The sequence below is a fragment of the Plecotus auritus genome, assembly GCF_963455305.1.
Source record: "Plecotus auritus genome assembly, chromosome: 12".
Lineage (NCBI taxonomy): Eukaryota > Metazoa > Chordata > Mammalia > Chiroptera > Vespertilionidae > Plecotus > Plecotus auritus.
The window spans coordinates 39,150,936-39,161,163 of NC_137778.1; the positions used below are offsets into that span (position 1 = coordinate 39,150,936).

General features: G+C 64.4%; 1 protein-coding gene across 1 annotated transcript; it reads left to right on the top strand.

The window, feature by feature from the left end:
• Positions 1-1,120: 1,120 nt before the first annotated feature.
• Positions 1,121-9,498, top strand: ALX3 (ALX homeobox 3; the record flags this gene model as incomplete). Its single annotated transcript, XM_080648126.1, has 4 exons — positions 1,121-1,397; positions 6,385-6,701; positions 8,511-8,639; positions 9,055-9,498. The coding sequence occupies 4 exons, from the start codon at positions 1,121-1,123 to the stop codon at positions 9,361-9,363; spliced, it is 1,032 nt and encodes a 343-aa protein (XP_080504252.1). The 3' UTR covers positions 9,364-9,498.
• Positions 9,499-10,228: the final 730 nt, after the last annotated feature.

The following is a 10,228-nucleotide window of genomic DNA, read 5'->3' on the forward strand; positions in this document are numbered from 1 at the left end:
AGAAAACCAGTGTGACCCACACGTAGGGACTCCTCAGTGCACAGAAGTGAGCAGGACCCTTTGGTATTTCTTCCCGGATCTTAGCTCGGGTGGGGGTCGGTTCCCTTTTCAGAAATTCTGAGCTACTGTGCTAGTCCTATGCTTCCCGGAGGCTGGAGAGCCCCATCTCTCAGCTGTGATCCTCCCCTCCCCTCCCCTCCCTGCAAAACCGCAGGCCAAGGGCAAAAGAGCCCTTGGGTCTGAGCTGCACGGGGCCTCTCTACAGTGGGTCCCGGGCACTTCCAGGTCATTTGTCCACTGAAGGCAGTCACTCCATGCCTGCTGTTCAAACTCGGAACCGGCCAGTACTCCACCACCTGCCTCAAAGGCAGTCTCTAGTTGCCCTTGCAAGTCTCCCTGTCTGCACCAGCACTGCCCCCGTTTCAGACCCACCAGGAATATACGAAGACTGAGGATTGACTCGGTTAACCAGTTAGATGAGGGCAGCAGCCGGCTGGGTCAAGGTCCCGCAGCTAACATAGTGCCCAGCCCCCAGCGCCAGATCAGAGCCGTTTCAAACCACACTCCCAGTGATTCCCGTGAAAAATGCGATCTCTAAGGAGGTGTTTTTGCTGGAGGCAACTTTTTCCCAGGTCCCAGCAAAGAGGTAGCCAAGTCCCAGCTCTTACCTGCCGTGGTCCTTATCCTGGCTGCCCCGCCACCGGTTCCTTTTGGGGAAGATGGAGGGAGGACTCTATCCCAAACTACTTCACCCCTCTAGACCGCATATCAGGACCAAGGTTACTGCTCTGAACAAGGGCCTCACCAAGACGGAAAGACAAAAGGGCCCTCCCTGGTCCTCCAACTGCCTCGGATATACGGGTTGGGGTGAATCTGGGTGCTCCCGGCCTCCGAGGGGTTAACCCGCGCGGGGCTGCACGTGACGTGGATGGTTCCAGCCGAGGCGCTGCCCCCTCCAGTCCTCCGCCCGCCGCCTCCCCCCCCCCCCCCGCGGCGTTGCATGCCGCTCCCGGGGGCTACGCGCCCCCGCGCCCAGGTCCCTCCCCCTTGGCGGGCGCTCACAAGCCGCGCGGGCTGCGCGAACCCGGGAGCCCCGGCGGCCTGTGCGCCCCGAGCCGGCATGGACCCCGAGCGCTGCGCGCCTTTCGGCTTGGGGCCCGGGCCCGACCCCTATGCGGCCGCTGGGGACGAGCCTCCGGGCGGCCAGGGGACCTCCGCCTCAGCGTCTCACCTGCATCCCGCGCCGCCCCGAGGCCCACGACTGACCCGCTTTCCGGCCTGCGGGCCTCTGGAGCCCTACCTCCCGGAGCCGGCCAAGCCGCCCGCCAAGTACCTGCAGGACCTCGGGCCTGGCCCGGCGCTCAACGGCAGCCGCTTCTACGAGGGCCCTGCGGAAGGTAACGCGGGGTGGAGCGCGCAACCGACCTGCTCCCCTTCCCTCCCCGGCCGCCCAGCCTCCCCGCTTCCCCCTCCCGCTCGCTTATTTCTCAACTTTGTGACCCTGCCGCACGCACCACGGCTCCCTCGGAAGCGAAGTGGCCCCGCGCTGGTCCAGGCCGGGCAAAAGCCAGTGGTGCGGGAGGCAGCCACGTGTGCCTTTGGCAGCGGGAATGGGAGGCGGAGGTCGAGAGAGGGTGGAGCGGCGAAAGCTCGGGGCCCAGTCGGACCCCAAAGCGGCCAGAGCCGGGAAGGAGAGTCACGCTTGGCGGAGTGGGGCTGGAGCTGTCACCCACCCAGAAGCCCGGACCGGCCAGGGCCCCGGTGCCACACGGAGCCCTGGGCCCTGATGCGGTGAAAGAAGCGCGGCTTTTATGCGTGTAGCTCCTGTTGCAGCCCCGAGGCTGGGCCCCGACCCAACATGGCCAAGCCGGGCCTGCCGAGGGCTGCGGCCTGGCCTCCGCCCGCCTCTCCTCCCAGGCCCAGCTTCCGCGGGGAGGGCGCTCACGGGTGACGGCGGCCGGTCTCCCAGTGCCGGGGCCAAGCTCACTACGGAATAACTGTGCTCTTATTTCTCAGACTAACCTGGCCTCCCGTGGTTCTGCCCGGCGGTGGCTACCCTCCTCTCGCAATCTGGGCTTCCCCGCACCGGATCGCCGCCGCCGGGCCCTTTGGAGCAGCCCGGGCGGCCTAATCCCGGCGCCTGGGCGTTCTGGGCGCGAAGGCCGGTTGGACCGCGCCACCTCCCGCGCCACCTCCCGAGATGGAGCCTGAATGTCCCGACCTGTAGGAATCTGGGCGCCCGCGCCGCCCCATCTGCGCTGCCACATCCCGTAGCTTAGGCCCACAGCTGGATCCCCCGAGATTGGCCCAACCCGCCTCCGCCCCGCTGGCGCCTCGCGGGCCTCCGTGGAGTGGACAGGCAGCTCCGGCCTTCGCCCAGCCGGCGGTGGGAATGTGTAGAGGAGGCGGGAGGTGTGTGGGGGTCAGCGGAGGAAATGAGCGAGGCCGCGAAGCTTCGTGTCTGTGCCCTTTGAAAGAGGCTCTCCTGATAAAAACCACAGTTGGGACTTAATGAGAAGCAGTTGGCCCAGCTCCTCTGATCCCAGCCAGAGGCGGCGGTCGCGCTGCGCCCGCAGCACCGCCGGGGACAGGTACCCAACTGAGCTGGGCGCGCGGCGTCGGGCAGGACCCACCCGCGGGCCCGAGTCCCTGCTGGGAGCACCGGATCCCGCACGGACCGGGGGCGCCAGGGCCCGCCCGGCGCCGAGCAACCTGCGGAGGGCGCTGGAGCAGAAGGAGCGGAGGGAGGGAGGAAGCGGCGACGGCGAGGGGGTCAGCAACGAAATGCGCGGAAAGAAAACCAAAGCGTGTAAACAACCAACAAGAGGGAAAAGGAAATTGAACAAAGTATCGGAGGAGAGGGGTGATAATGAAAAGTAGAGGCGGCTGGCGAGCTGGGCAGGACGGAAAGGAACCGATGAAGAACGAACAAGGAAAGAAAGCAAGCGGAGATCGAACGAAGCGGGTAAATGGAGGAGGGAAAAAACGAAGAGAGTGGGAGCAGACAAAACGAAAGAAAGGGGGACAGCCCAGGAGAGCAAAAAACAGCCGAAAGGACGAGTGGGAGAAGAAAAGGAACGATTCAAGCTGAGCGGAGGACAGGCCGAACGAAAAGGAGGCGCCGCGGTGCGAGCGGAGCCTGGGAAGAGCCCTCGCGCGCCCGGCGCTGCGGCTGGAACTCGGCGGCGGGCGCGCGGCCTGCCTACCTGCGGCGGAGCCGGGCTGCTGGGCGGGAAGGCCCCGGAGTGCGGGGCGCGCAGTCTTCAGGTGGGACGTGGCGGGCAAACGGGGAAGCCGCCTTATTTCCCGGCTTTTAAAGGAGCGGGCACGGATGTTTCCAGTTCAGACCAGTGAGCGCGCAGCTGCTCCCCATCTGCGGCGCGATCTTGGCCGCAGGCGGGCAGTTGCGCGCCCCAGAGCCTGGCGCGCCGCGCTCCTCCGCGGCTCTTGGGGGAGAGCGCCCAGCCCTGCCCCGGATCCCGCCGCGTCCAGGCGGCGCGGTCTACCTCGCGCCCTCTGTGTGTGGCTGCCCAGAGCGCCGGACAGCTGCCTGGCCGGTCCTTCCTGCTCTGCCCGGGCCGCGCACCCTGTCCCTTCGCTTGGCTCCCTGACCTCGGACCTCGCCTGCTGGGGCGGAGGCCCTGAGCTGGGTACCCGTAGGGGCCGCACTCCCGGGCGGACCATGCCTCAAGGGAAGTTCCAGGTTCTTGGCCCCTGGCAGAGGCCTCTAGGGCAAAGCTGGGAAACCCTACGGAGAGCACCAGGCCCCACATGCGACGATTATGTCCACACGGGCCTCAGGTCTGCAGCCAGAGTTGCAGGAGCCCGGGCCTCCGCCAGCACTGAGGGTCGGTTGGGAAATGGCGCGAGCGTGGAGCAAGCTGCCGAGAAAGTTCAAAGCCGGTTGTGGGTTCTGGGGCCTCGGTGGACGCCATCGTGGGGGCAGCAGGGCTCCGGGCAGGCGCCCCAGTGGTGTGCTCCCGCGCCGCGCGGCCTCCAGCCTGCGGCTAGTAGGGCGCTGGCAGCCGCGTTGCGGTGGGAGTGCTGGGAGCGTGAGAGTGAGCTAGGGACGGACCTCCGTGGCCCCTCAGAGGTCCTTGTCCTGGCACCTGCCTGCCTTTCGCCTTCACCCTCAACCCCTGGCTGCTTGGTGCTGCGGTTAGGCAGGCCCTAGACACCAAAGGGTTGAGCCCCAGGCCCCCAGTGTCCAACATGAGCGCTCCCCCTTTACCGCCCAGTGTCCCCACCAGGTGCAAGTGACTCTCCCACACAGCCTGTAGGCGCTCGGCCTTAGACGCTAAAATTCAAACTGCTGGCTCTGCCGCCCACCTCCACCTCTTCTCTGTGCTTCCATCCTCCGGAGGCTGCTTGATGTTCTTGGACACTCGCTGCCCTATCCTCCAAAGAGGGGGACCACAGCCTCCCCGAGTCCTCAGGCAGATGGGGAGGTTTGGGGGCAATGGCAGGAGGGAGAAACTCTGGTCCCCTGAGAGGGCTGGAGACTGGGCAGGCGTGGGAGGCCACCCCAGGCTAGCTGGCTGTGCTTTTTGGGGAGCCATCCTGAGAAGTCCTACTGCACATTCATCCCTGATCCTGGGTGGCGGACTCAGGGAGGCAAGCCCTGCAGCCCCAGATCTGGTCGCTTCCTCTGGGAAGATCCCCGTGGAACAGATGTTGAGGGCCCCAGAGGCAGAAGAGCAAGCCCCAGAGCTTTGGGGTGAGGGCACTGCCCTCTGCAGTGCTGTCCGCACTCCCCGAGCCCCCGTCCCTGAGCCACACTCACCCTGTACTCTCAGGGACCTTCCTCCGAACCTGAGCCGCAGGCCTGCCATGTGTCAGACCTCGTCAGCTCCCGGTCTCCCTGACCATTTCCAGTTATTCGCTTCAACTTCCAAAAGCCCTTTCTCCTAAGCTCCTACCACGTGGAATTGCCCCTAGAACAAGGACAACAAAATGTGGAATTGCCCCTAGAACAAGGACAACAAAATGTGGAATTGCCCCTAGAACAAGGACAACAAAATGTGGCCCAGAACGGAAGCCTCTGCTGTCTGTGGGGCTCCACCTGAGCCGTGAGGGACCCTGGAGCCTGGCTGTGAGGGACACCTACCTGACTCCCACAAGCCTCCAGGACACACAACTTATTTCAGCTCCTGGGGGGTCCTGGGAGGTCCCTGACCACCTTCCAGCTGAGGGGCACCTTGCACAACTTGTCCTCTACACGCACATAGGGATTCATCAGACCCAGAACCCCAGAAACCATCTCCCCAGTCCCATCCTCCCCACGCCCCCCTCCCTCCCAATGACAGCTGTGATCCTGACACAAATCCTGGGGAAGAAACTGCCTCTCGGTGCCAGCTGGCTGGGCCTCCGGGGCCAGGCCCTGCTGAGGACGGGACCCAGGCCAGGGAAGGGGCCGTGTGAGTCTGGGGCGTCTTTGTGGCGTTGCTCCTGCCATCCCAGCAGACTGTTGTGTGGAGATCTCATGGTGACGCTGCTGGGGGCCTCGCCAGAGGAAGAGAGCGGGCAGGGGGGTGACCTATTTCTCACTGTGCCTTGGTCCTGGCAGGACTCACCAAGCTTCCAGAGGGAGGGTGAGCGCCCTGGAGGAGGGCTGCTGGGGACGTCCCAGTCGCCACTCAGGTCCCCCTGCTTCTCAGGCTCTTGAGGAGGGAGGGGCAGGCTATGATGGGAACGATGGGGTTGGGGCTGTGCCCTGTTTCAACACTGGTCACCCAACTCCCTTTCTCTGTGTACAGCCTACCCCCTGCCTCTATTGCTGGAGCTTACTACTTGCCCAAACATCACAATGTGGGCAGGAAAGAGATAATGCCTCTGGAAGCTTCTTTGCCCCCTCTTGCCTTTCATACCCCAGGGCTAGGGGATTTGACTTAGCCCTGAGACTTGGGGTCCAGACTAGCAAAGGCTGTCAGCATCCGTGTTATGGGCATGAGGACATGGGAACCAAGGCCCGCAGAGTCAGGGACCAGGAGGCACTTTCTGGCAGGGGCAGGGAGATAGATGTCCACCCTCCCATCCTCACCCCCTCCTCCCACCCCTGTGCCAGACCCTGCCATGACGCCGATCCTGGCACCTCCACCCCCTGTGGGATGTGCCACCCCAGAGCGCTTCCCGAAATGGACCCCCTCTGGCCCCAGCAGATCCGCCCAGACCACAGGCAGCCGGGTTCCCCTGGGTATCCTCCCCAGCTGGAGGCTCAGCAGGATGCCTCCTCATGCCAGGCTCCCATGGAGGGTGGCTGCCTGAGGAAGGGAAGAAAAAGGAAGGGGGAGGCGGGGACTGAAGCGTCAACAGTCTTCCCCTCCCTCCATTCCACCCACAAAACCCTCTGGTTCGGTTTCCATCCTTTCTGTGTTTCCATTGCAGCCGAGGAGAAGGCCCCCAAGGCTGCCAACTTCCCCCAGCTGCCCTTGGACTGCCGAGGGGGCCCCAGAGACGGGCCCTCCACCCTGCAAGGCTCCCCGGGTCCCTGCCTGGCCAGCCTGCGTGTCCCCCTGTCCCCGAGACTCCCTGACTCCATGGAGTTGGCCAAGAACAAGAGCAAGAAGCGCCGCAACCGCACGACCTTCAGCACGTTCCAGCTGGAGGAGCTGGAGAAGGTCTTCCAGAAAACCCACTACCCCGACGTGTACGCCCGGGAGCAGCTGGCTCTGCGCACCGACCTCACTGAGGCCCGGGTTCAGGTGAGGGCACCCAGACAGCGGGCCAGGCCATGGAAGGGCTGGGCGAGGTGGGCACCAGCGCCCCCAGAACTGCCTGTCCCAGGTGCCTGCCCTCCTGGGCTCGCCCTCCATGCCCAGCTCTGCTGGGGCCACAGGCTGGCAGCCCAAGTTGAAGCTTATGCCTGGGCATGGGGGTGGTGGCCTCTGTGTGGCAGCCCCCTGTGCGTGCGCCAGCTGACCGGGTGGTTGGGGACATGCCATAGAATGTCTGGGTCTTGGTTTCCCAGTCCAGGGAGCCCCAAAGGGCAGCCCGTGGAAGCAGTGAGACGCTGAGCACGTATCAGCGCTGCTCCAGAGCTGGCTGTGGGATGGGAGGGTCTCCTGGGGGGGGGGGGGGCGTGTCTCAGGCTCAGTGACACCCAAAGCCATCCTGAGCCAGTGACTTTCAGTCCTACCAACACTCAGACCCTGGCCAGGAGCCCCGCCCCACCCAGCAAACCTCCCAGCAGGAGTCAGGCCCCAGACTTCTGGAGGGGCCGTGGCCCGGCAGCCCGTGGGGATGCGGGTGGGATGGGGGGCCTGGGAACAAGGGAGAGGGAGACAGGAAGTCAGAGGCATTTTGGAAGTGGGAACGAACTTGAAGGTGGCAAGCAGGGGCGGTGATGGGATGGGAGGCTCTGTGAGAGTCAGGCCCAGGAGGAGGTGGCCGCTGTGGCCTTGCTGGGAATTGGCCTGACACAGCAGGTCCCTGCCCTGCCGAGCAGGAGGCCCTGGGAGAGGGCTCGGGCGGGCTTCTGGGGAAAGGCGCGAGGTGATTTCTAGATGGGAGACTTCGTAGGGGCAGAGCTCACGCTGTCACCCCTGCGGGGGCCTCTCTAGAGCCTGTGAAATCACTGGCACAAGGCAGCTCTGGCAGGATATGGGGGCCGTCAGGCCAGTGCCGCCCAATCGAGAAGGCCCTCCGGCTGGATCCCACACAGGACCAGAGGGGCTCGGGCTGTCCCCGCTTCTGTGCCAGGTCCCCCTGCCTCCATGTGCCTCTCACCTCCTCCTGGGCTTGACTCTCACGGAGCCTCCCATCCCATCACCACCCCTGCTTTCTGGAACTGTCCACCCGCGCTCCCCAGGGCCTGGGGCCATCGGAGGGAGGTGGCCAACAGCCGGGACAGCCTAGATCACATAAGCACCAAGTCAGGGCAGCAGGTCTCCCTCCGAGGCCTCAGCCAGCCTCCGGGCAGGGCTCTGACTAGCTGCCCCTACGGAGCTGCTCTGGGACCCAGACCTCCCCTCCTTGGCCTTCTCAACTCTGGAGGGGTGCGGGCGTAGCCCCAAGGCCCGGACCTAGTGCAGAAGCTTCCCAGTGATTGAGGCCCTAGAGTAGGGACACTTCCTCTGACGGGAGAGACGAAGGCTGGGAGCTGCAGGGAGCTGGCAGGTGGGCGGCCCTCCCTGAGCGTGCCCAGGCCTGAGGTGGGGTCTCTGCAACCTCAGGTTGGGGGTGGGCTATGCCCAGATTCTTAACTCGGGGCCTGACCTGCCTGCATGGGGAGATGACCGTGGGCGAGCGTGAGGGGCTTGGGTGAGGTTACTTTTACACACTCACACACACACACAGAGCTTCTTCTGTTTGCAGCTCCAGCTAGATCCCTAGAAAGCAGGGGAATGGTTTTGGTTTGGCTCAATTTTGATATTGCGAACGACTAGTCCAGAGGCCGACACATAAATGATAGCCAGCTGCCACCCTGTGGGACACGGCCATCACCTCCCCCAGCCCCTTCCACTCCTCAAGGCCGCTTTATCACCCCCTCGGCCTCTCCTCTGTGCCCCCAGGTCTGGTTCCAGAACCGCAGAGCCAAGTGGCGTAAGCGGGAGCGTTATGGGAAGATCCAGGAGGGGCGGAACCCCTTCTCGTCTGCCTATGACATCTCTGTGCTGCCCCGAACGGACAGTCACCCCCAGGTGAGACGCCCCCCCCCCCCCCCGGCACCCCGCACTCCTGCTGAGTTGGGTGTGACGATGTCCCGCGGGATAGCCAGTGAGAGTGTGAGCTCTGGCCCTGGGGAGACCTGGAGTGGCCTCGGGGCCTGTGTGACTTGGGCAAACCATGCCTTTCTCTGGCCAGCGGGCCCCTTGTCACCCTGCTGGCACAGAGCAGCTGGCACAGAGGACTCTGAGGAAAACTCGTTTGAGAAGCAGTGCCGGGGCCTGAGATGCCTCTGCGAGTGGGGGTTGGGGGGGGGGGGAGGAGGGTGGCAGATTCTAGACCTGTGCCAAGTGGAGGCTCCTTGGGAGAGTCCGGAGCCCTAAGGGCAGAGAGAGCCCTGGTTAGGGGGCGGTCCCGGGGCGGACTCATGGGCCTGCTTTCTCTTTGCAGCTGCAGAACTCCCTGTGGTCCAGCCCCGCGTCTGGGAGCCCCGCCGGGCCCTGCCTCGTGTCTCCAGAGGGCATCCCCTCCCCGTGCATGTCTCCGTACTCCCACTCGCACGGGAATGTGGCTGGCTTCATGGGGGTGCCGGCCTCCCCCGGAGCGCATCCTGGCCTCTACTCCCTCCACAGCTTCTCCCCTGCCCTGGGGGACCACAGCTTTGAGGCCACCCCCGAAGTCGACTATAAGTCTCCAAGCCTCGTCTCTCTCAGGGTGAAGCCGAAGGAGCCGCCCAGCCTGCTGAACTGGACCACGTGATCAGACGTGTGGACACGCAGACCCCCTTCCCTGTGCCCGGCTGCTCCCACCCCACCCTGGCCTGGATGCCAGAGAGACACACCTTTGCCTCCGAGCTCGATGGTTCCCAGGGCGGACAGAGCAGCCGGGGCCCTCAGCCTCTCGCTGAGTCTTTTCTCTTAGAATAAGGCAGGCTGCCCAGGAGAGAGGGCTTGGAAGCCCATGGGAGGGACTCTTCCTATCACACCCTGGGTCCCCGCACCCAAACGCTGGGCTGGAGACTCCGTCCTGCCTCCTTCAGACTTCGTCCGAGGGTCACTGTTGCCCCTGCGACTGAACTGGCTTCACTGGCTCCTCATTCGGGGAATGCAGGAAAATGGGAGCAGGACAGGGTTGAAGCAGGGGATCTGGTGACTTAGGGGAAAGCAGAATCTCCTAAGACCACCTGGGGCCTCACTCCCCTTCCCGCCACCAGGGGGCGTGCACCCAACGTCTGGCATTGACGAGGGCCTGGAAGCTGAAGGGAGCTGGTGCTCAGGTCTCCCCTGCTCCAGCCGCCGCTTCCTTCTCCCCTGCGCCCCTCCCAGACATGCTGTGGAGTCCTCTTCCCCTCCAAGGGGCAGACATTCTACCAGAAACCACCAAATACTTGGCTTCTCCTCCGTGGGGTCAGGCCAGAGCTACGCCACGGAGACCCTAGGGCAGGGGTGGGCAAACTTTTTGACTCGAGGGCCACAATGGGTTCTTAAACTGGACCGGAGGGCCGGAACAAAAGCATGGATGGAGTGTTTGTGTGAACTAATATAAATTCAAAGTAAAGGAGCGGAGGGGAGAGCAAGAGAACCGGATAGAACAGCCGGATCCGGCCCGCGGGCCGTAGTTTGCC